Below are 26,012 nucleotides of genomic sequence, written 5' to 3'. Positions count from 1 at the left end.
AATCCACATACACACACACGAAAAGATCAAGTCTTACCACGCTGCCAAACTTCACAGGTCTGTAGAGGAGCTCGTAGTTGACTATGCTCTCCTTGGTGAACGCAGGTTCCCAGATAAGCTCAATGTTAGTGTCCGTCACTTTGCCCACTCGAAATTTACCGGGTTGGCCTGGAACTAAACGCAGAAAGATTTAATATACAGATAACTGACCATCTCTGCCCCTCTTATGCCTCTGCACGTAAACGTATCTATCCAAAAGCAATAGATGCCTTCCAACTATTAGCAAGACATGTTTTGCACTAGAGAATATCCCTTGCACTTGAATATCCCTCGTCCAAAGCACATGTGGATGTTCATGCGCCGCCCTAAATACAATGACAATAACAAGCTAAACCGTATTTCATCTAAAAATAACTACAGGACTAAGTGAATTGTGCAGTATTTTGGCAGTATGTAATCCCCTGCGCTGTGTCTTCCACGTACAAAAGTAAATCAAAAAAGCCCATATTAGTATTTCCCCTATACAAAACAGCTGTCACGACACTGTCAGGAGCAGTGGAGGGGTAGGACATTTTTAGCTCTTAATCGCTCCTCTGTGTTTACACCAAAAGGATTGAGTCCAAACAGGTGGAATTAGTTCATTTAAAGGGATTAATGTTGTTCTGACAGGATGAGCTGATTTGGAAGCATTTCACAATCCAGCGCTTTGGACAACTTGATGTAAGTCGCTCAAATTAGAAGCTTAGTAGATTGCTTAGAAGACCAAATGATTTATTTCTTCCTTTTTGCTTAGCGGTGCACGCAAAAAACACTCATTTGCATTTTTTGTTTCTAATCAGCGTGACTACACCACAACTTGATTTCCACCATGCTAACTTTTGGAGACTTTTTATGCAATTTTCTTCTTTTTTATGCTCTTTACAGTCTATAAATGTGCGTGTGCTTGTGTATGCAGGTTCACATGTGGTTGTATTGTCCTTTTAAATCATTATTTGCACATTGCCTTTAATTTCAGGGCTGTCCTTGTGATAGAGTCTGCCTGTGGACCGTTTATTGATGACTAAATGATTGGGAAGTATAGACGTACGAACCTCCAGGTGTGACTTTAACGTGGACCGGGTCGGAGGCGGGCCCATCACCTACAGAGGTGAAGGCCAGCACTTGGATGGTGTATGTCTCCGATGCCACCAGGTTCTGAACGGTGGTAATGACGCTGTCCTGAACGTTGTGAATCTGCCACTCGTTCATCGGGCGGGACGGGTCCATGGTGTAGTAGACGCGGTACCCTTTCACCTACAATGGAGACGCAGACAGACATATTAGCGGTGATGAGGCGGGGAAACAATTCACTTTGCTAGGATTGAAGCTGGATTGGAGTGGCCGTCGGTGACTGGGAGGGGGGGGGGGGGGTATTATGTGGTCATTCACGTAATCCCACTGCCCCAAATGCCCGATAATCCATAATATCTTCTTACAACACGTAACCATACGAATTTATTACAGCCAAGGTCGTCAAGTATAAATGACAGTTTTGCCTGGGTGCAGATGGAGCCATGGATTTGCTGTTTAGTGGAGGTCAGCATCCCAAGGTGATGTCGCTGCACCTGACCGCGATAGACAACAGTGGTTTCCCATAAACGTGGATGAGCCCCCTGGTCCGTCCTAAAGCCGAGACCTCTGCAAACCCCAGCACTTCAGAAACACTCACTGGGCATTACTCAATACAATAACCATAAAGGATTGTGCTCTGTTCGCAAAACACTGCAGTCTGAGAATCACTTTAACCTTTTTCAGCAATTATAACAGTGGTTCAGCTGATAGACTGGACCATACACGCCAGCCTTCACTCCCCCAAATTCAAGACCTGCCACTTGGTAATTAGATCCTTTGTCTACTTCTCCTACCGACTACAGACTGCTGCAGACCACGGACACACCGCGAGATCTGTGGTTTTCTTGACCATTTTGGCCCTTTTCGCCACAATGATGGGAAATTGCTGCTGCTCGCTGGCCTCACTGTGTCAGACATCAGGACTTTCTCAGACCCACTACCGCTGCCATCGGGGACTGTGTGCTGCCAAAGTTCAGAACAACTTTTGGCTTTTGGCAATGGCTTTAAAATGGGCCACAGTCGTTAACATGCGAAAATGTGTGTGTCTTTGTTGTTGTAAACATTTTACTTTTGAAAAGCCTCATATGGGCATGTTTGGAAATTTGAACACATTTAAAGCAGTACTAAGTAACTCATGCCCCTAGAAGCCATAAGCGCCACTGCAGGTGTCGTAGCATGTTGTGGTTTTTTACTCATTAATTGCCCGTGAGAGTAAATACCACGCTGACAGAAAACACAAAGGAAGAGAAAGATATTGTACATCGAATTACACAATGGAGATAATTTTCTCCACTCAAACCTGGCTGTAAATATTGTTTAAGTGGCGCTAGCCCGCAGTTAGCTTTGCCCGTTAGCCTGTTAGCTTCTTCTTTGTGATTCCATTAGTGTGTATTGGGGCCTCCAACCCGTAGGCAGCGAAGTGGCAATTGTGACTTTCTGGCCAGATACACCAGGGGGAGATGAAAGACTTGTATTACCCCCAGAGGGACTTTGAAAAGGATTTATTAAGGTAAACAATTTACCTTGCACTGCTTTAAACATTTTATCCAATGGTATCATGCCCATATTCAAAGGAAATAATAAAATATTATCCAAGACCCGTAATAGAGGCAGACGTCACAGCATGACAACAGAAGCCAAATGAGTGTCAACGGTGAGCATGAACGTGGTTATTTGTTTTTGTTTGTGTTTTTGATTATGTGCACACCCTCATCAGTATCTGCTCCAAAAGTCCATAATTGGTAACTTGGATCCAAATAAAAATCTTTTGTCATATTGTTATGCCTGATATTAGCACTTCCCAGGGATCTTTGTGTTTCAGTAATAACCGCCTCACTCGCGCTTCTTTCATACCCGTAATCCTTATATGCTTCTAATTCGATCACACTTGACTGTATAGTGATGGCCAGGTGGCTCCTCGTCCTCTGAAGGGAGCACTTACACTTTGAGAGGACAGTCCAATTACCTTGTCTTTCTTTAGACTGTGAGAGTGGCCTGGGAGTTACAGCAGGGAAATCTCTCTAGCAAGAGCGAAAGCAGCAGAGGACACAGAGCCGCTCACTGGAAAAACGCTCCCACTGGAGAGTTTTATTAAGGCTTTAAAGTTTTAACCTCTCAGGCCTTAATCAGAACGACTCTCACGATGCTATTTTCAAGTATCATCAGTCCGGCGGCAGTTCCCGTGCTATAAATGTGTGTATGCAGTCCGGTTTCTTTACACACTGAAAGAAAACCATTATGCGCATAATGGGGTTTTTGTATAGGTGAACAGAAAATGTGTATTTGGATTTAAGATGACACACAGTATATCAATTTGCACTACAGCAACGTTCACCCATTCTATTTGCCCAAGGACCAACATCTTGGCAGGCAGCTCCAGTGAAATTAACTCAATTATATTTGTACAATGTTACAAAAAATAATGCTTGCACTTTTGCTTTTTTTTCTCCAACCATTTATGAGCAAAGATTAGAAGCATGTTCACCATCATTTTTGATTAAAAAAGGCAGGGAACAAACTACTTTTCAGAAATGTACACATGAAACTAGAGCTTTGCTTGGGATTGTTTAAGGGCCAGATGGGAAATAGTGGGACTGATTTGGCCCCTGGGCTACCTACTGCTGATTACTACATGACTGTATCTGTATAAGTGTTCTCAAACAAGAAGGCATTCACCTATAGACCTCCACCAAGGCATTGCCTATCTCGTAACGGTGAAATTATACGGAGAGACTTGATAGATAGTTCAACACTTTAATAAAAAAAAATCTTGAAATTTTGGAAATAATACTATGTTTTGTGAAACTGGAGGCTGGAGTAAATCGTTTCCACTCTTTAAAGCTCAGCTATACTCATAGGTCAAAAGAATCTTGCACACACCTGTCCGTTGGGCTCCTCCGGCTCCTCCCAGCGAACCATCACTGTGTTTGCAGAGATGATGTGGGCCTGGACGTTTCGCGGTGGGCTAGCTGGCGCCTGCTCCCCAGTACGAGCATGCACTTGGGTAGAAGGGGGACCCTGGCCGATACTGTTGACCGCTGACACTCGTATTTCGTACTCCGTGTTGGGGTAGAGTCCTCCGATGCTGTAGCGTGTGGTAGTTATGCTCTCCACTGTCTCGTACTTGTTGTCCGGTCCTTTGGCCCGATACTGGATGATATAGTAGGACACCGGGTCTGGATTACCAGAGTCCCAGGTGATGGTCACACTGGTGGCCGTGGTCTCCGTCACAAGGGGAGTGCCAGGAGCGTTGGGCAGAGCTAGAGAGATAGTGAAAAGATGGTTTGAATCTGAAGCCCCATTAAACTCACCATTTCACACAGGCTAAAACATTAAGTGGACGGAGTATGCACAATCTCCAATAGAATAAGTGGTATAGAAGCTACTACTACTACTACTACTACTACTACTACTACTGCTGCTGCTAGCTGTAATGTTGATATTACCCACTTTTAAATCTTCCCCGTAGAAGCCTAAGACTTGCATGACCAATATACCACCATAATGTGTTGTCTCTGTGTCCCGAAGAAAAAACTCCCCTGCGCTGAACATCCACAGTCTCCTGCCTCTCTCTCTTTACAGCTCTAAGCTCTTGTTAAAATAAGTCATTTCTCCAAATCCTTGTAAAAAAAGACACCGATCGAAACATATTTTTCCCTCATTATCTGCTTGTTTGGTATAAGAGCACATAAAGGAGTGAAAGCAGCATACAGTACTTTTTAATCATGCCAGGTGACACTGAACAATACCCCAAATTCAAGGCTTTTTCATGTTTTACTGGCATTTTTGATCTACAATAGTTTCGCTACCAAGTGCACCTGTGCACGACAAAAGAGAATTCTAGACTATTATCAAAAGCTACACAATTGCTAAATCATTGCTCTTAGTAATGTTCCCTGCTTGTTACAATATGAGTGTGGTAAAAAAAAAAGAAAAAGAAGGAGGAATAAAAAGAAGACGCTAAAATTAGAGAGTCAACTCCTGATCTCTTGAGCTACTCCAGTCGTCAGTTGTCAGTGTCAAAAAGTAACATCTTTGAACAATTGTCACGCTTCTCCTTTGTTACTGCCTAATTACTCCCCTTCTTGTACTGTGGTTGTGATTAAATACAAAGTAGGGAACAAATAAGTTTAGCTTGTGCAGTTTATTGAACATTACCTTAACACTTTCTCTAACTTGATTTAATAGTCTAATCTTATTTGTGCTTTAGCGTTTATACTTTTGTAGTATGACTTACAATGATATGAGAAAAAATACCTAAAAGTTTTGATGTAAAATGTAGTTACACAAGCCACCAGCAGGGAGTGCTAACCCTGCTAAAATTAGCAAACATGCTAATCTGCAGAAGGACGAGAGCTGGACCACAGACACAATAAGAGCAAGTTTTGTGAATGTGTTTAGAGACTTCAAGGAGCAGGCCACAGTTTTTCCATACTGATATATGTTCTTTCCTGAGCTTAAACGAGTTGATGCGTACCTGTCTGGTCTTAACACGTGCGCTCAGTCATGCAAACGGAGCACAGATGTTGTTAGCAAAAGCCTCTCCTCCTCTCCACTATGGACCCAAACTAGGGAGAAGTTAGAAGCGACCAAGCTCTTCCAGGTCTTCTCTATTTTAATGGGGTAACATGAAGAGTTACATGATCCAAGTATAGTTACACAAAATCAAACATGTCGATTTTCTAAGGGGTACTATATTGTAAGGCGTAATAACACCAGAAGCACTTCGACGTCCACACAGTAAAGTCGAAGTGCTCCTAAGGTGTTATTACGCCTTACAATATAGTACCCCTTTTTATCCGCTTATGTTTTCACTTTGGGGAACTATACTTGGACCGTGTAACTCTTCACGTAACTGTATTTAAATAGGGAAAACATGGAAGAGCTTGGTCGCTTCTAACTTCTAAACCGTTTGGCCCCATAGAGGAGAGGAGGAGAGGCTTTTTAAATGTAAATTTTAAATCTGATGTTTTTATGTGTGACTTGATTGTGCAGCTGATGAACTCAATTTCCTTTGGGATTAATAAAGTGTAGCGTATCGTATTGTATCATATCGTATCGTTTTGCTAACAACATCTGTGCTCTGTTTGCATGACTGAGGGAATTGCGTAAAGACCAGACAGGTACGCATCAACTCGTCTAAGCTCAGGTAAGAACATATCTCAGCATGTACAAATGGTGGCCTGTTCCTTTAAAACTCAGAGAAACGTAATTGAAAACTCTGGTGTTTTGAGCACAGAGCAGAATTACCAAAACACACAAAAGTGAAACAAAACATCACTCAAGGTATGTTTTTAAAAAGGGATTAAAAGCTTTTTTGTATGATACAGGTCATAAAAGAAATATGCGGATTGCCTTACTTAAAGTGAAGTTATTGTAAAGTACTTTCTAACAATCATGTAGTTTTCCCTCCAAATATCTCTGTTAAATCCTAGTCTGAAACATCCAAAGCACAGTAGTAACAGAGATCCCTCCTTACATTTGACCAGGACCTGGGCTGTGGCCTCGATGATGCCCAGGCTGCTCATAGCCACACAGGTGTAGTTGGCCGACTCTCTCACTCCGTTCAGCTCCAGCACGTTCCTCCCGATGGGCATCTCATCTTCAGGGGTCAGGTCCTCGGTGCCCAGCATCCACTTGACGTATGGCATGGGCGATCCCACGGCCACGCAGGTGATGTTGACGCTCCCGTGCGGCATGATCTCGTGGTTGGAGGGGAGGATGGAGAAGCGAGGGGGCACGCGCCGCACTGGGAAAGCGGGACAGGAAGTCGGGGAGGACAGAGCGGGACGGGGGGGCGAGGGAAGGAGGGGCGGGCGAGAAAAACAAGGAGTGAGGGGAGAGAGAGAGAGAGAGAGCGAGAGGGAGGGAGAAAGAGAGGCAGAAAGCAAAAGGAATAGATAGAATAGAGAGAGAGGAGAGGTAACAGGAAGGAGGAGAATGAACTTCAGGGTTTGTACAGAAAATTACAAAAGGGATATTTCAAGTTTAGTTCCAATTACTTTATGGTACTGATGGTTCCAACAAAAAGACACAAATCTTGTGTTGAGCTCAAGTCAGTCCTCATCAAAAAAAAAAAAAGTGACAAACTCTTGAGTATCACGCAGACCAGGACATGACACCTATAGTCAGTTTCTCAAATAAACGGTGGCCATTTTGAAGTGATATGTAAGATAACTATTGAAGTGAAACTTTGGTGAAACTTTGTAAAATTTCAGTGCCTTAAGGTGCTTCCGCAGTAGACAATCATAGGGACCAATCAATAGGCCCTGCATTGCTATTTGTGTCTTGTGAGAACTACAAGCATACTGGTGAGTTATATCCAATAGTGCACTATGTGGACTATATATTGGGCTGTATATTAGGAGTGATGCATTGAGAGACTGAACTCATAGGTCACTTGCATGCCTGGGCGACTCAAGAGGGATAAAATGGTGGGTAACACAAAGAAGAGAGCGGAGAACTGAAGACTTAAGAGACAGAGAGAAGCCAGAGAGAGCCAAAGGGACGACAGGCAGAAATAGAGGCAGCTCTGCTTCTCTTCGAGACAATGACAAGGCAATGTAGCAAAGGACAGCCACATTGTACAACAAGGTACTGTACAATACATAGGATCCGGAACTAATACAAGTGTCGTCAGAAATGAATTGGAAAAAATGTGGACAGGAAGTGTGATTCTTATAGGGAGCAGTGGCAGTTACAGAGTGATCAGTCAGACACAAGTAGTTACGTAATCAAAAAACACCAAGACAATATGAAAGAGGCAGAACGGGAGAGTGCGAGCAAAGAGAGGTATGTGAGGTAGTATGTGCATGTGGATAATTAATAAACTTATGTACATGTGTCTGTCGCTCCTACATCAGGGTGCGGACAGAATGCAAGAAGAAGAAGAGATAAACAGGGGAGAAGGGGAGTAACAGGGAAATAAGGGAGATAAAGAGAGGGTTAGAAAAGGGTTCAAGGGGGAAGGAGGGGAGAGGAGCCAGGAAGAAGAAAACACATGGATCTATTTAAAAACACTGCTTTATCAGAATCAGGCCCATTCCAAAGTAACACACAAAAAACTATAAGAGCTACAAACGTAAGACGGGAACAAAATGCTAAATTTTGGATGTTAAAAAACAGAAGAAAGAAGAAGAGGGAACAGAGAAAGACAGATAGAAATATGGCATGGACATTTCTGGATGAAAGGAATGTTAAGGGAGGGGCAGAGCAGAAAAAGAGTCTAAAAACTCGACTAAAGCAACTCCAGGAAGTTATAAACAAAGAAAAATTATAAATAAGTAAATAAAATAAAATAATAAAAACATATACAGAATTAACAAAGGAAAAAGTGCAAAACCTGCACTCCTAAAGAAATCTGCAAAAGCCAGGCCTCTACTAAAAAATAGATTGTATAAAAATTAACATGTATTTTAAGAATTCAAATCCAAAATGCAACGGCTATTTCCCTCACAAAAATGCTTAATGCATTAGAAATAAAAAGCCAAAAGATACCCAGAATTGGATACGCAAGTTGAAGCCAAGAAAGAGACAGAGAGACAAAAACAGTACATCTGTTAGACATGGTTAGGCAAGCACCTCTGTCTGTCAGCATGCAGCAGACATGTCATGTGTTCATGCACACAGCACACGCAGCAGGTGCAATGCAGCATGACGCAACACTATCGCTTTCATTCACTCTGTTATTGTACACCCAACACTGCAGCCAAAAAACAAAGGGAAAGAGTCAATTAAGCACATGGATTAGTTTGGTAATATGAGCCACGACAGGATGGAGGTGAAGGCTGGATGACAGTTAGGAAGCTGAAACTTGACCTTTGCAGTGTCAGTGCAGGTTATGAGTGTAGAAATATAGAGACACAAAGCCAAACAAGGCCTCTGCTGGAACTTAGCACTTTACAATTAAGTGCGCTCATAACAAGCTCTAATCCTTAACGCACTCACAGAGCCACTGGCTTAGAGATAATCGTACTCAGCCGCATCGTTCCTCTGCATTTTGAATGGAGCTGCACCGAAGCAGGAGCTTCAATCTTTATTAGTAGACATAGAGTGACTGGCCTCCTCTGCAGGGAGTCTGAGGCTGTAGATGAGCCAGACCTTGGCACAGTGGAGAGGATTACTGAGAATCTGAGCACACAAGTCCTGCTCTGTCCCTCAGCTGACATTTACGCAGCTCCACCCAGTCTGTCTGAAGGACACTGCTTTCATTAAGCACTGTAATAACAAGAAATCATTAATATCTCCCTCAATATCTAAAACACGCATGGATATGATTAATTTTAAATGTCAGACAATACACCCATATTGGCTTGTTTGGAACAGATAGGAAATACTAAGGAAGGTGCAACAATGGCAATCTGCTAAAACTCAGTTTATAATGAAGGTATAAATCTGGGTGTGACGCCACTGACGATATGCTCATAACTGTGAAGCTTCTCCTACAAGCTGTGAAGCCCATATATGTCACAGCAGCAGGCGTGTAAAAGCGTGAATGGTGTGATCCTTTCTCAACAAGACTAAAATTTTAATAAAAGCAATGAAATGGAGAAAGCGTCTCATATAATGACATAAAAAGATTAAAACAGCTGAAGAACATGGCTTGACAGTGAGTTCAATAATGCTGCATGCATTTCAATAGGTGCAAACACACATGTACCATGCGCTTGAGTCCCTGACTTGACTGACACACGTGCAGTGGTGCTCCTCTCTCTTTCTCTCTCACTCCTTCCATGCAAACATCGCTCTTTTTAATCTTCCAATTCCTGGGTCTCCATGACAACAAGATCATACCATGCAGAAAACATTGATCGGGGAGTGAAGGCAATACCAAGGGTTCTGCACACAAGGCCTCACAATGCAGTCAATGCAATTGCTGCGTAGGCAGACCACTCTATTGTACATTTCAGCTGTCTTCATTTTGGAGCCATTTGACTTCAAATCTAGTCCACTTTATCTTCATGATTTCTTTCTGATTTAGAGAATCTTTCTGAAACAAAGGAGTAACAAAAGAACAGAAAGAGCGCACCAACCTTCTCGAAGCTCTGAGGGATGGAGGGGGTTGATGCGGAACACAATGACGTGAAGGAAAAGAGAGAACGAGGAAACACAGAGAATAAAAACGGCCAGCGCAAAGCCACAGCACCAGACTCTCAAAACCAGCTGCACCCCATTCATCTCCACACACTCCTGTATCTCTGACTTCAGACATACTGTACATGTGGACAGCTACTACTAAACATACAATACTTTGGTCATAATTCTGCTATAATTTCTGTCAGGAAACATTTAGCTAATTAATGTTTAGAAAGGCCTATGAGTCTGCCTCTTGTACAGAAACCATTTTAGTAAACAATGATGCTTCCATGCAGTTAAACCGAGGTGCGTGTCCGACATGTAGATCAATTGGACCATTATTACTGATTAGAAATGGCTTAAGCACCAGGGTTTAAGTTGGACTTATTAAAAGTGGCTGAGAACACCACACAGTCAACATACATTGTAGACAATGAATGGGTTAGTAATATTAAATTACAGTAAAAAGCACATGGAAAAGAGGTAGTTCACCCCAATGTGAAGATTTCTCTGTTTTTTGTGTGCGTGTATGTGTGTAGTTCCTATACCTCGCACGTATAGGTTAGCAGGGGAGGAGTAGCGCACGCCCTGAGAGTTGGTGGCCACGCACTCGTACTTTCCTTGGTCCGTCTCCTCACTGTTCTCAATCTGCAGCGCTCCTGCAAGAGAAAATAATATTACAATAATAAATAACACAAGAAAGGTGTATTATTGTGTATTATTTAATTGCTACAAATACAAAATAAAATGTGATTTAGGTAATTAAGCTATGTGACTAAATAAATGTAATATAGGTTATCTGTACGTTGAATAGCTTTTGAACCATGACATGTGATGGAGTGTCGGTCACTTTTTCGTTCCGCAGACGCCATCTTGATTCTTCCATTCAAAACACATGAAATGTTTATTGCTATGTCCTTACAATAACATGGGTTGCTATATAGTGGTGGTGAATATTGTTTGTAATAAAAGTGATAAATATGTGACATGTGTCTAACTCCTCTTACGCTCTTAAGTCTCGCCTTGCTATTTTGTCGCATCACAGTTTTTGAAATTCAGACTTTCTTCTTTCCAAAGTTTGCAAGTCAAAACACAAGTCATCTAACTAAACTTAGCTGACACTCTTTGTAGTCTGGGAGTGATTCCTGCTACAATTGGCTGACTAATACTGCCGTGAAGAAAGCCAGCGCTATCTCGCTGCTACAGTAACTGGCAGCAACAACACACAGCTCTCTTCCCCCCGCGGCAACGACCCACACATGCTCTTTGACTTGTCATCCTGCGTCTTTTACCTGCCCTGTTTTCATACTCCCATCCATAGCCCGCTGTGATAAAGCAAGACTCCCTAAACACGCTACAATTACACAATAGTACTTTGCATCCCTTTTCTCACAGGATATAATTATTTTTATATAATTTTTTAGATGAACCATTTGGGTTAGCGACTGCTACTTCCATGCTCTTCCTGCCTGTTCTCACATTTATCTCATCCGAAACTGACTTTGACGTGGAGCCTGAGGAAAGAGGCAAAACACTTTGAATTACGCTCGGAACAGTGGGGAAAAAAAGACAAATATGGACAAAACCATGCAAGCAGAAAAAGACCTGCACTCAAAGAAAAGAGCATGTCACTTTGCATTTCATTCCCATCAAGAAACCCGGTGAATAGGATCTATTAAAGTAATGGATGTGTGATTTTATATCTCCTTGGCAAAAGCGGTTAATAGCCACCCACTTCAGTCTGCTCCTACAAACAGACAATGAACAAGCTAATTACATAATGAGAGTACACAGCACACTTTAAACAATATTATACATGTAAATTGTCCACTAATTGCAATTCATTACTGGATTGTACCATGAGAAGTCACATTGTTGCCTTTTAAACGTGTCTACAATGGCTTTTAGATCTCATTGTGTCACTACTGTACATGTGAACAGAGAAAATCAGGAATTTATTTTCTCAGTTCTGATTTAAAAGTTTGAAGGACGACTACCACACACTAAAAGGCTCAAACTCAACGCTGGTAGAAAACAGTGAAAAATGTACCACACAGCTACAGGAGGTATGGACACCATTACGGCTGCTCCATAATTGTAAAAGCTCTAACCTCTGCCCCATAAGATCAACACTGAGGGCCTCCATCTTGTGCCTGATGCAACAGCAGCATTGGTTGAGATGAGTCTGTTATCTTGCATGCACACAACTGCTGCGCCAGTGAGGTCGACTGAGGCATGGTGTGCTGCACAAGCGCTAAATCCGCTGCTTCCCCTTTGCAGCCTCTCATCATCTCTTTACATGACGCTACAGCCCCATTCACTTCACTCAGCATTTAGTCTACATCCTTTTAAGCTCTCCCAGGACACGCCAAAAACAAAAGAAAGAATAGAGAATATACCGATGGTCCTGCTCTGGCGCTGGTATCAAAGAACGCTGGGCTCTGCACGTGGAAAAAACAAAATCAAAGCACCAGCACGTGCCAGACACCCCACCCCCCTTCCCCAGCCTGCAGAAAATATATTATATATAAGTCTGGAAAAAGGTTGGGGACCACTGCTCTATATAAAGTCATAGTTCACCATGAGTGTCTGTCTAGCCCTTGTCCAGCCCAATAACTGCGTAAGGTCTCGAGTAAAGTCTATTCGTATACACTATTCGTAAATATCTGCATCATTTTCCTCGCAATATAGAAAAAACAAACACTGAACCTGGGTGCATTGAGCGAGGTTTAGTGCTGCTAAATAGTACAAAATTGCTTAAAATTGACTCTGAGTCTTTGAAAGCTTATTAGTATGAAAAACACAAAGTGCTGGTAAGTTTGCGCTAAATGGAACAGCTAAGTTGGCAAAAATGACCATATAATTGCGGTGAAATAAATGCCTCTGTAAAATTGGATCCCCATTAGTGTAGAGAATAACTACAGCAAAAAAAAAGACATTAGCTGAGGGTTAATGGACTCCAAAGTGACAGCAGCATACTGAATAGATAAGAGCAAAAGCAGGGGTATCCTTTATACCACTAAATTGCTTCATACTGGTTTTTGTGACCATGGGTCCCTAGATAGTTAAACACAGTTACAAAGTGATTTATTTTACTGAGAGGAGATGTATGTATCCTGTTGCTATTTTATTGTGTCCTAAAAAATAATCATTTGAAGAACATAATAAACAGAAGTGTATTATTTGCAGTAGAATAAGATGGCATGAGCAAGAGATGAGGCTGGATAAGTGGAAACGTAAACAAGACATCCACTGACAGCTTCAAGCAGCTCCGATGGTCGTTTTAAATTGCCAATCGAAATCTTTCGCATGCAGAACATGCCGCTTCACACATAAAGAAAGGCAGATGTTGGGATTGGAAGCAAAAAAGGTCACCAACAGCGTACGCAAACCAAGTGAGTAGTGAAAAAATAATGAGCGTGTTTTGAAATGGCTGGGACAAAATGTGTAAAAAAGGAGAAAAAAAAGGGAAAGTAAATGGTATCCAGAGGAGCAGGAGAAAGGCGGCAGTTTGTTAGCGAGCCAGGAAGCTGCTGACAACCCCAGAATGAGATGTGACTTGGGTAAATTGAGCCGCTGTGAAATGGTGGAGGGTGTATTATGTCGGTCGGGCTGAGGTCCAGGAGATCGGATGACACTGATGCTGCGAACCTGAGAGCGCTCGCAGAACATCTAGGTCAGCCTCATCACAGGAGTCCACCTATGAGGCAGGGACTTACTTTTATAAGTAGCCTGATAAAAAAAAATTAAAAAAAATGCTTAAAACAACTCATGAGAATATTGTAGTGTTCTTAAAATGTTAATGTGTGTATCCTTCAAGAGTTTCAAGAAAATGAAGTCCTTACCAGCAATAAAGAATCAAAACTGTCTTCTGAATGGACCAAAGTCACGTGACTCAAACATGAATAAAGTAGGATATTCCATATGTAATTCTGACCTTTAAAGCGCATACATAAAGCATTTACTTCTGAATATTAGCACCCTCAAGCGCACTTTTTTTAATTGCAAATTAAAAACATCCATATCTAATTTAATGGGTTTAAGCGTAATCTCAGGAGAGATGCATTAAAATGGACCCAGAGATATGAAGCATGCCTCCAGCCAACACTGGTTAAAATAATTTTGCATAATTGTGTTGACTAAGAATTTTAACCAAATGATAATCACATTAAACAGCTGTGACACATGCTAATGAGCTCCATGAATATTTTATTTATAAAACATCTATCAACAAGACAAACAGGGCGCACAGAGGGAGAGAGGTGGGTCTTGCCATTGCCGCCTCACAGAATAAAGGTTTTGTCCCCACACCAGATTGGCCTTCCGTCCTTGTTTAACTTTCTGAAACTTTTGAATCATTTTTTTCTTTCTTTTTTTTCATTAGTCCAAGCATTTTGTGTCCTCAAACTGATTTTATGAAGTGGAACTTAGAAGGTCGAATATTTTATGAGGTGGAACTTGGTGTGAAAAGTTTGAGAACCACTGCCGTTGAGAATGTAGTTTTCAGTGTCGGGGGTAACGTATTACAGAAGTTACACAAATATATTACTTTTTTCAGTAACTAAGGTATATAACATGTTACTTACTACCAAATACGTGAATACATCAGTCATTACATTTCAAGTAACTTGAGCTACAAGAGCATTTAAATGCATGAACGAAAAACTGACCTCAAACAACAAGAGCATGGGGAAAGTAAAGGAAAAGGACATCTCTGCGCTACACTTTTGCTCCCTGGCATTATTACTATTTTCAGTTTATATTTTGCCAGAAGTAACTCAAAAGTAACTCAAAGTAGTGTAACTCAGCTACATTTTTGAAACAGTAATACGTAATACAAACATATTACATTTTTAGTGCTGTAATCACTCATATCAAATATACTACATAATAATAATAAACAGAAAGGGACACATTAAAGGTAAAAAACCCATTTCTCCACTGTCACAAACCCCATGATGAAAAAACAATCTATTAACCTCTTAACCCCCGCCTGAACCGAGCGTATTATCGCCAGTTTGGGATAATCCAATTCTAAAAGTTTCTTGAAAAAAAGTGACAAAAACTACAAGAAAATAAGGATGAAAAGGCAATCAAAAAGTGACCCAAAAAGCCACTAAAGAGCAAAAAAAAAATAACAATAAAAAAGCCACAGAAAAACAACAAAACAGTGGCAAAAATGAGATGAAAAGAAAATGAGAAAAGTGCCAACAATGCAAGGAAAAAGATCAGTTTATATCCGCTTTGTTTGTCTTGACGTGCTACACTGGTATAGGCTGTGAGCTTTGAGATTTGGGTAAAGCCGAATTGGACAAAATACACTCGGTTAAGGCAGGTGGTAGGAGGTTAACCTACATTAGCAATTTTGAGCTTCATGTTTGCCCTGAACTGAATTATATGTGACCAAGACCATCTCCCGGTGATCTCTGCCAAGGAAGGTGCATCCATTACCTCCAGTCACCTTTGGGCTCCATATTGCCTGCCATCTGTTGCATATACTACTGTAGGCATTGGGAGGCTCGTTAATGATTCACGTCAGCCACTAACTATTAGATTCCAATCGCGCATGTCATAAATAGATAGATACCTCCCCTTAAGTTGTGCATCAAACACAGGGGCAGCAGCTGGCATTCAAAACAAATGGGTGTTTTGTTTGCGGTTTAAAGATGTCAGCTAAAGTTCAGATCCATCTTGTGCCATATGTTTGGAGTAAATGATGGTGTGTATTTGGCAAATCTGAGCTTGACGCATTGGAGAGAGCGAGTGGGAAGGCATTGGCTGCTGATGGGTACTTTAAGGCCATAAAACAGCTACTGTATATGTGCCATTGTTCGGGAGGATCTGAGAGGAGTCGTTTTCAATATCGTTTTTCTTTTTCATCCTCAAGAGCGATAAAAGGACTTTTGAAGACCCAGCGACAGACATGAAATAATGGCCCAAAACTGTCTGGCACAAGCCCAACATCAAGAACTTGGCAAATGTCCACCGAATCACAAGCTTTTACTCCAAAGGTGGCCCCATTAACGATACCTTATAGGCATCTTAAAGGGGCGTTTCATCTGTAACACATCGCAGAGCAATTTTGGTACCCGGCACCGGTGTAATTGATTTCCTCCAAGTCATTTCAGTGCGCTGTTTGGGTCATTATACACTGCATTTGGTTGCTCTGCTTTGGCGATGCCAGCGGTGATTTGAAATCCCATTAAGAGCCGGCAGACGATCCCGCCGAGCCATTTGTCTTACTACTGTTTCATTGATGCGATGTGGCTTTATATATATATTGTATTGGTGAATCAGCATCACGTCAGAGCCGGGCGCTACAAAGGGAGTAACCAGGGCTGTGGGAAGATTCGGAAACTGAATGTGATAAAGTAGTTATTTATAGACTTGACTGCAATTTTGAGGGATCAAAAAAGTCAAAACGCATCAAATCCAGATATCCTATGGTTCAGGAGTATTTTTTTTAAAATAATTTTCCTTATAAACAACAACAGAACCCTTATGCAGTCAGTCCACAACAACAAAAAAAGGAAAAAAAACAGGCCGCGTATTTCAATTGACAACTAACCCGACATTTCCTCGGAGCTAATTACACCATTGGACGTCTTTGTACCACCCGCTAAGCATCAATAATGTGAAGGAAATTACACTGGAATTGGCATCTAAAATCAGCCCATGTGCATTACAGCCTATACTCACTCTGAGATGACTCTGCATTAGTTTAAACATTGAAATTACAATGAGGGGTGAGTAGAAGACGCAGACAGGAGGTTGACAAAGGGCGGCAGTGATCGGTGAAGGATATTGGCTGCCAGCGGGGAGATATCTGGCCCGGCAGCGCGGCACACAGAATATGGATGAAGCTACAACAGAACGCTCTCGTCTCAGCATCCCTTTTATGCTCCCGGAGGACGTCTGGGGGGAAAATGGCTGGGAAAATGTGTGGTTGCCTACTACAGGTGACAGTTTATCATCTATATAGAAGATCATAAACAACGCTGAGCAAACCAGCTCACGAGAGATTTCGCTTTATTCTTTTTCCCTTTCCAAAGATGTAGAGGCCTTTCATCTCTAACCATCTCTGTCAAAAAGATCCTTCCCCTAACGTTTTTTTTTTTTTTTTTTCATTCACTGCGTGTATTGCGCTGATTTTCAATGGGGCGTGTAAAAAGATAAGAGGAACATCAGTTATGCCTTTAATAAGCTGACTCCTTTCTCCAAAGCTATTGATTGAGCTCTGCCAGAGCTAATATATGGCCGCTATGGTCGGATTTATCATTAAAATAAAATATGATACACTGGGGGACGCTCTCTCTTTTAAATAGCTTTCGTGGCTGTTTGTACCAGGCATGCGGTACATCAATAAATGAGAAAAGAATGTGTTTCAGAAGTTAATTTCTAAAGCAGATACGGCATTATTGAGATTTCATGAACTGTGAAGTATTTGGAACAGATGATCAAAGTATTGAGATTTTTCTGATGTATTACAAAACCATAAATGTGTGTTTCCTAGGATTGTAACAGCACAGTGATTCATTCATGTATGTCTCACACAAACTGTCCTCTTTTACTGATAATATACTGCATCACATGAACATCAAATGCCTGTATACCATCAATGTATAGATAGAAAAAAACAACAACCACCAAATAACCAAGTCCAGACAAATGAATACTGTTAAATCAGTCGCTGAAACCTTTGGAAAAAGCTACAAGTAAATCTGGCTATACAATTGTCTTCTTTTACTGTTTGAAGCAAACACACAATAATGATTGGTCCATTTTACTGATGGGCACCTGTGGTCTATTCATCTCAAAGTAAATGTCAAAAGTGGAATAATTTCTTCCAGACTGGAAAAGCTGCCTATTCATGAACAGCAGCAAAAGATTTCACAACCCCAGAGGATTTAGATCAAGTCCAAATCAGTGTAATCTCACTCATTATAAGAAATTAAGATAATTATCAAATTGCAACTTGCAGCGATTACACCTGCTTTGATCCGTCTAATTGAATGATAAAGTAAAGGTTCGTGCAGAGCAGTGTGTTACCTGAGCGGAGCTGCTTGATGCGGCCCAGGCTGGTGCCGGGGTCGACCGGGAGGAAGTCCTTGAACCAGGAGATCTCGGGGTCCGGGATGCCACTGGCCGCACACAACATGGTGGCCGTCCTGGTCCTCTCCACCACCTTCAGCTGAGGGCCCATGTCGATGCTGGGGAAGCCGAACGGCAGGAGGTCCTCTGGAGGGCAGCACACAAGGGCAGAGTCAGGGAGGAGTGGGTGTTTGTTTGCTTATATAGGGATTTTCACAGCATTGGCCAAGACTGAATAAGTGCCAGTTTTATTTATTTATTTACAGATAAACCCGACTAGATGGCTTTGTTTTGTTGACTTTGCTTTAAAACTATGAAAAGATCTATATCACCGATTCGAGGACTATTGAGGTATTTCCACATTGATTTATTCTCATGCTGTTGTGAGTTAGATTTATTTGCGAGCAGTGACTAAGTTGTTTCTGTTGCATAATTGTTAACTTTGTGAATATTGTTTTGTATAATGTTATACTATGGATGTTTTTACAATATCAGACAGTGGTGCAGTTGGTAGAGTGAGTTGTCCCATGATCAGAAGGTCGGGGGTTCGATTCACAGCTCACACTGTCGTTAGCCTGGCACGAGCCAGACTGATCCTCTATGTTAAGAGATGATACATGGGGATACGGTCTGGTGTTGTGCCAACCAACACACGGGAGGCGGGAGTTAACAGTGCGTCATCATGCGCCAGGATTTCCCATAAAACACAACAGTGCTCCTCCCATAACCAAAAACAGTAAAGATGGCGGCCACGACACAGCAAACTTTTACCAGCACCCTTTCTTCTGTTTTAAATGAGCTGGACTTAAAGCCACAGCAGGAAGCTGCTCTGAGGGCTTTCACCGGAACATTTACTCAACTGCATGTGTGGACCAAACAATCATGGCAGAGGACGTAAACGCAAAGTATATGTCGCTTTGATTGGTTCACTCTCGTTCACCCTGCGATCGTTAGCCCCGCCTCGAGTCTCGATTTGGAAATCGTGTCCTATTACCACAATTCCAGACTGTCTTTTTATGTATAATAAAGTCAGTCTGGCTTTATGCCAGGCTACACTGTTGTTGTGTCCCACTTCACCCGCCTTGATTGATTGATTGTTTATTCCGAGTTCAATGTACATTACAAACACACGTATTTTTTACATGAACACGTGCAGCTTTTACGAAATTTTAACATGCGTTAACCTCGAAAAGGTCTCCAGTGTTTGTGTACATCGGTGTACGAATGAGAGTGTGAGTGGGTGACTGGTTCCTTGTTGTAAAGCTCTTTGGGCCTAATGAAAGTAGAATAGCGCTATATGAGTTGAGACCATTTACCAATAAAATGGCGGATTTTTGGCCATGCAGTTCAATTCATTTTAATTTATTCCATTTCAAATTCTATAGCTGACACTGAATTAACTTATTAGAAAACTTTCTGCAGCTGAAACCTGAAAAGAATATTATTTTTCTGTCGTATATGTAAGAAATATTGTGACCACGGCCACCTGCAACAAAGCCAAAGGGCACAGCTGCAAATTACTGTTAAATGGGACATGATTTACTGTGGCAGCATTAGAAGAATAAGTAAAGAGAACACAATGCTGCAGTCTCTTGCTAAAACATTTAGAGGTGAATTTAGTGAATTTGAATTGCGATAAGGACACATCGAGGAGACATAGGCAGTGGATTTGCTGTGAAGTCAGACAACTTATCTCGCGCGGAAAAAGCATTTAGCTGAGCCGCGTTTCTGAGCTCACACACATGCAGCGCAGTCACCCCTTCTTACCCTTCCCCATCTGCCGCCGTTCCTGAAAACAAAAATCCCTTCCACGACAGCCCTGGCGCTCCGCTCTCCCCTCATCAAAGGCGTGTAGCGCTTCCTACAGCTAGTCATTAGGTGATTCAGTCGGCAGGTTTTTTAGCGAACGTCTGACAGGCACCGCAAACAGACCGCCCAGTCAGCAGGAGTCACTCAGGCGCTCACGCACACACATGTACACACACATAAATATAGGGAGCTGCGCTTCTAACCTACAGGTGCTAATCCGTGAAGTGACTTGCTGTGTCTAATAACTATGCACAGGCAAGAAGTAGCAATTAGAAAGCGGGATCAAGAGGAGGGGCAGGGCATTGGGGGTAATAAGGACTTGTTAGCCGTAATTGTCTAAATGTCTCGCCGATTAGGGAGACCGATCAGGGATGTGTCTGCAAGCGCTTGTTTTTTTTTTTTTTGCCTGATTACTTTGAACGGAGAATATTAGGAGTTTTGGTCTGTACATAATTTTGCATATTGAGAAAGGTGAGCTTCCTCCACACACACATAGAAAGCAAATGGGATTAGGCGTCTCGGTGACAGCGGTCCAGATGGCCAGACACGTAATCAAGCATCCACGGAGCCCTCCTGCTTCCTACCTCTCCATAGCCTTTTGCCCACTCGCTCTGTCACACGTAACCACGGCGAAACACCTCCCCCATACCGGCGAACATAATTACATATCCCGCTTTTTTCCGAAAGCGATGAAGTCATTAACGCGGGCAATTTGCTCGGACAATAAATCAGGCTGGCAGGGGATATACACACAACAGAAAGTTTGGGAGCCGTGACCAAATAGTTCAGTGTGTATACGGTGTGTAGGTGGTATATACTGTAGGTAAGGGAAAGGAAGTCTTGCAGGTAAAAAACATTCCAGCACTTTGTGAAGCACTGATTACAGGTTAAACAAAAGTCTGGGCTATGTTTTGACGTATTCTCATCAGAAAGAAGTCGATGTGTTGATTTGTACAATCATAAAATTCACAAACTATCATTTATTTTTATTTTTATCTAGGAGTAATGGTGTTGCCAGTGTTATTTGGTCATTGGCTTGTATCACACAAAACCAAAACCAGCAGGAGACGTGCATTACAAAAGCAGGAAGCAAAGCGACAAAGCTATGCGGTGCAAATCCAACATTAGTCGAATCAACTGTGTGTGTTTTCGCTGGGTTCCTCTGCTCCTCCGGGCCCCCCGCTACCTAACCACATGACGGGCGTGTGCCATCTGCTCGCGCGCACTCTGGTGATGGGGAGGCAGCGAGATAGGATCTACGGCCTCGTTCTCGCCTTTCCACAGTCATCAGCTTTAAGAGAGCCTTTCAGATAGGAATGTCAAGGGTTGTTGATGCAGGCGCTAAGAGCAGGGGAAGAGAGGAGGGGGAAAATGCCACCCTGCCAAGTGGGGAGTTAAGTGCGAAAGCTAAGTTTGATGAGGATCATGTTTCGCTGCGACTTGAATTTGGGGAAAGTTGAGGCACTGTGACCAGAATGCTACATTTCGAATTATTTGCAAGAAAAGAATTTCCCACACAGGACAAATAACTATTTTTATTGTTGAGTTTTCACGGATTTGTAAAAACGCAACAATGAGAATAGTTATTGAGGACTTCATGACCTTCAGTGCTTTTAACAAAAATTGGTACATTTTAAGTCCTGTGCAAAAAAATAAAACTCTAATCCCAGTCTTAATTTTGGTCAATCTAAATTATCATTATCCTAATCGTCAGGTCAAAAGAAAATTTTGTGGCAGTGACAGTAAACTTTGAAGTTAAATGATCCTTGAGTGGAAAACATTAAACATTAAAGTTTATCTTATCCAAAGTCAATAAACTATATTAGTCAAATGCATTTTAATAGGGCTGGGACAAAATATCAGATTGGATTTGGATCGTAATACTTTGTGCTGCAATATTAAGTATCGCAATTCTTTCAATACTTGTATTTGGAAGCATTTTTATCCTGCACTCCTTTGTTATACAGTAACAGCGCTTTGCTAAATTTTGTGTTAATGGTCTTTCAATCTTAAGTTCACTAACTGTCAAATAGTATTGGGTTTATAAACTTTGGACACATGACACATTTTCTTTTTGTTTACACAATTTAAGGTAAACATAATACAAATCATAACTACTTACTATATCGCAATGTATCGGATCGTGACACAAGTGGATCGTCCGCGCCCTATTTTTTTTATTTCCTTTAAATGTGAAAAAATTTATAATTCAATTGAAAACCAATTAATTAACATAAAGAGATTTTTATATTGTTATAATTCTTTGCCATATCGTTAAACACTAAACACGTTCATACACAGACATTGAAGTGGGTTACGTGTCTTGCCCAAGGACACAAAAACAGTATGCAGTGCACTAGCTACAACAGCTGAGCTAATGCCTTTCTAAAATTTATTATACTTGCTTCTTTCCTGACAAGAATGTGTTCAGATTTCTGCACCCCCTGAGCTGTGTTTTATTTACTTCTCATCCGCCCTTTTTTTTTATGTCGAGGTTGTACAAATCAAGGGAAGGTCCGCTGTGAGGGGAATCACCCTGACTCGACCTCTTCCCCCTAAACAAAACTGCCCTTCCACCAACAATCCCAAACCAATCAATGCTAATGATCCACCCCAATAGAGCTCAGTGGCGTTTCCATTGACAAAAAAATAGAGGGAACGAAAGGAAGGCGCGGGCGAGATCAATAAGGCAGGTCACAAGGCGATCTCCCCTGAGGCGTGGAGTAAGCTAGGCCCACATCTGCTCTTCCTCTGCCCCCACCCTGAGTAACACTGCCCCCCCCCATCTCCTGAGAGGGTTCAGATGGTCTTTTTTATCACCCGCTGGCTACCGTTACATGGACTCCCTAGCTGTTAATTAGAGGACAGCACTGCAGTGGTCCGGGGGGCGGGACTGAGTGCGTGTGCGGTTGTGTATTCTGCTCAGGTCTTTAACATTTCTGAACATGATGCAATGTGACGGTGGACCTTGGACCAAGTCGTTGGGGAGAAGCAGGGGAGGCAGAAAGAAGGATAAATGGTCTTAACCGTGGCAAAATTATAATCACAATGGAGGATATTGCATTAGGACAGACACCAAAGGAAAAATCGTTGTGTAAATCGCTGCACAATAGGCAGAGCGCAGAAGTAAAAAGCCACAATAGAAATAAGGACACAAAGAATATGACTCTGGGGTGGTTTTAAATAGGAGAGCATTTCGCCTCTCATAAAGACAGCCCAGTGCAGACAAAAACGTGAGAGCACACTTAATCACCCAAAATGACACACATTAATATATTAAGTGCATGACTGTGCCCAACATGTGAAGCCCATGTGAAATGTCAAATGAAATGAAGCCACAGCGCAGTAATGGCGTGTAGACTGCTCATTAACACAATACATAATGAGAGACATAGAGAACGGCAAATGGCCCTAATTAAAAATTCAGATAATTGGAGAGTTTTAGTGCGATGTATGTAACAAATACAGCAGTTTACTGTGTTGGACAAAGGGGCACCACAGGTATACAGTCACAATACTGGATGACTCAGACGCAGCTTAAATACAGACTGCGGGTATGGCCTTCATAACACTTTTCGGCAAATGAATCATTTATCAAACACAAACAGTTCGCTGAAGCACTGCTGATTTTCCATCTCCTGGTTAAATTGATAAGACAGGCTATGGAGAAATGTGTTATGTGTATATATAAACACAGAGTGTGTCAACAGCATTAGTTGGCAGCGGGCGACGGCATTGTTCCCCTGAGCTTTGTGTTTGTGTGTTTAGTGTGTATCAAGAGGTTGGGAGCGTTCATTTTGGCCTGGTTATGTTTGCAGAAGGGCAATCAGGCCTGATGCCCAAAAACCAGGCAACGGAGCCAACCAGATCTGGGCAAATATGCAATATGTGCATGAGCGTGCACGGGCAGAGACACAAGTACAATGGACACGCGAGCACAGTCAGACACACAGCGCAGACCATGCAAACAAACAAACAAACAGGAGTCCAGATTTCCTCTCCCTCTATCACCCGCTCACAGACACCATTCGACTAAACATTGATATAACACACATCAGCGCGGCCCCTCTCTCACTTTACTCCTGGTTTGGAAACAGGTTGCCAACTCATCTTCCAGGTTGGTTTCGGAAAGCGGCGGCTGCGCTCATGAAAGGGGCTTAAAATGGGGGAGTCTGATTCAGGACTAATCTGGTCTGCTCAGCACTCTGGAGAGTCTACGGACTACAGGAGGGCTGAGGGGGAGCACTTTAAATGCTAATGGACCCTTTATGATAATTGATCACAACACAGAACACAATGAGACAAAGCAGCGTACAGCGGTGCCTCCTAAAACCCGGCCTCCGTAATGGCCCTGTAACCCCTCATGTCGACATGACGTGGGGCCACTTTCCTAGGTATAAATAACAGAGGAAATCGACTCCAAGGAAGAGAATAAAAGCGCTGTGGCAATAAAGCAGCGGCGATGAGGTGTGTGTATGATGAAAGAGCCGCCTCTCTGCTGCAGAAGTGTAATCCGCTCAGTTGATATTCGCAGTTGTTTCTCCACCAAAACACAGCCTGAGCCCGTGGTCTGCCAGTGCAGCCGGGCGCCTCAGGGGAATCTCTGATCTGACTGTGTTCTTATGAAGGCTGTTCACCGTCATGGCAACACATCTCCTCCTCCCTGCCTCACCCTGCCTCCCCCATCTCTGCCAGCCTTTCTCCTAAAATGGGACACTGGGAGGTGAGTATAATCAGGATTACGCTGCCTAAATGAGGCGCACAGCTCAGATATGAAATGAAGAGATCTATGCAAATACACACAGCACTGCAGTGATGAGAATCTCTGCCCACCAGAGGTTTGAAACATGCAGAGCTGCAGAATATCCTGCTCCTCGAGGTGGAGGAGCTGTGCTGCAGTGTCCGGGAAGAGCTGGTTTGGTTTGTGAGGCAACAGAGGCACAAGAGGATAGCGGTGGCATCCACAGAGGGCCGGCCAAACGCAAAAGTCAGACTTAAGAGCAAAGTCCAGACAGACAGGGAGGGTCACACAAAGTAGATGACTGGAAAATGAAAGAATGAATAAAACAAGAGAAAAGAAATTACAAACGGACATCGCTCTGGGCAAAAAAACTGAGGCCACTGAAGTCATAGATAAAGTGAGGAGAGGAGAAAGGAACATGGGACAGTGTGTGCTTTTTTAAGGATATTCAAGGCTAAGACTAAACTTGACAAATGATTAGCATGTAATACACCTCATATCTGAACGGGTAAAACAATTGTCACATTGCAAACACAGCATGCTCAGAATCTTCTGCGACTTCTAAGCTGGCTCTCCATCCATTAGGTGCCCTGTAAGCCATATCCTGTGGGCAACCGCATACTACACATTGCTGCTATTAGTCAACCATTACGCAAACCACCACTATAGAAACATTATGAGGGTCTGGGTTTGGAAAGAGTGCTTTTGGTGGAACTGCGAAGGCCTCAGTGTGCGTAAACATATTGTGAAAATGTGCACATTCAAACTATGAGAATTCATTTTCACATTTTTCGCGTTTTTTCTTTTGAATCGACTTTTTGACCCAACAATATCTCACCAACAATGGCTCGTTTTAATTTTCCCGAATAGGACAGCAGTTGCACAGTACACAGCGCTCAGAGAAAAGGGTTTACACAAGCGGAACAGCCTCACAGACTGGGAGCCGCCCCGGAGCTGCCGTTCTGAGCTAATGTGTTTTAGACTGGGGCTGAGTGTGCGCGGCGAGGGCTCGGGGAGGGGTGGTGGTGGGGGTAGGGGTGTTGTAGATTGGCAGGACTCTATACCCTGGACGACCTGCCTTCTGCTCACCACACAGCCTCGCCAAATCCACACTCCTCATCCATCTTCTGTTCCTGCTTCTCTGCATCCCCTTCCCGTTCATCTCTATTGTTTCACGCTGCCTCCC

The 26,012-nt window shown here is 42.5% G+C and overlaps 1 protein-coding gene across 8 annotated transcripts in view; it reads right to left on the bottom strand.

Annotated features, from left to right (window-relative positions):
• Nucleotides 1–26,012, bottom strand: part of ptprsb (protein tyrosine phosphatase receptor type Sb) — a 74,293-nt gene that overhangs the window by 22,357 nt on the left and 25,924 nt on the right. For 5 of the 8 annotated variants that reach the window (XM_079568742.1, XM_079568744.1, XM_079568746.1 and 2 more), the window contains exons 5-10: nucleotides 18,235–18,423; nucleotides 10,734–10,844; nucleotides 6,590–6,859; nucleotides 3,991–4,370; nucleotides 1,092–1,293; nucleotides 38–174 (exon numbers count right to left, since the gene is read on the bottom strand). In XM_079568742.1, coding sequence (XP_079424868.1) covers nucleotides 38–174; nucleotides 1,092–1,293; nucleotides 3,991–4,370; nucleotides 6,590–6,859; nucleotides 10,734–10,844; nucleotides 18,235–18,423 — 1,289 coding nt within the window. Of the gene's footprint in view, nucleotides 1–37; nucleotides 175–1,091; nucleotides 1,294–3,990; nucleotides 4,371–6,589; nucleotides 6,860–7,949; nucleotides 7,965–10,733; nucleotides 10,845–18,234; nucleotides 18,424–26,012 lie in introns of all 8 variants that reach the window. The other 3 variants (XM_079568739.1, XM_079568741.1, XM_079568740.1) reach the window with 1 other exon arrangement.

This window comes from Gobius niger, assembly GCF_951799975.1.
Source record: "Gobius niger genome assembly, chromosome: 13".
In the NCBI taxonomy this organism is placed as follows: domain Eukaryota; kingdom Metazoa; phylum Chordata; class Actinopteri; order Gobiiformes; family Gobiidae; genus Gobius; species Gobius niger.
This window is presented reverse-complemented; position numbering and strand designations above follow the sequence as displayed.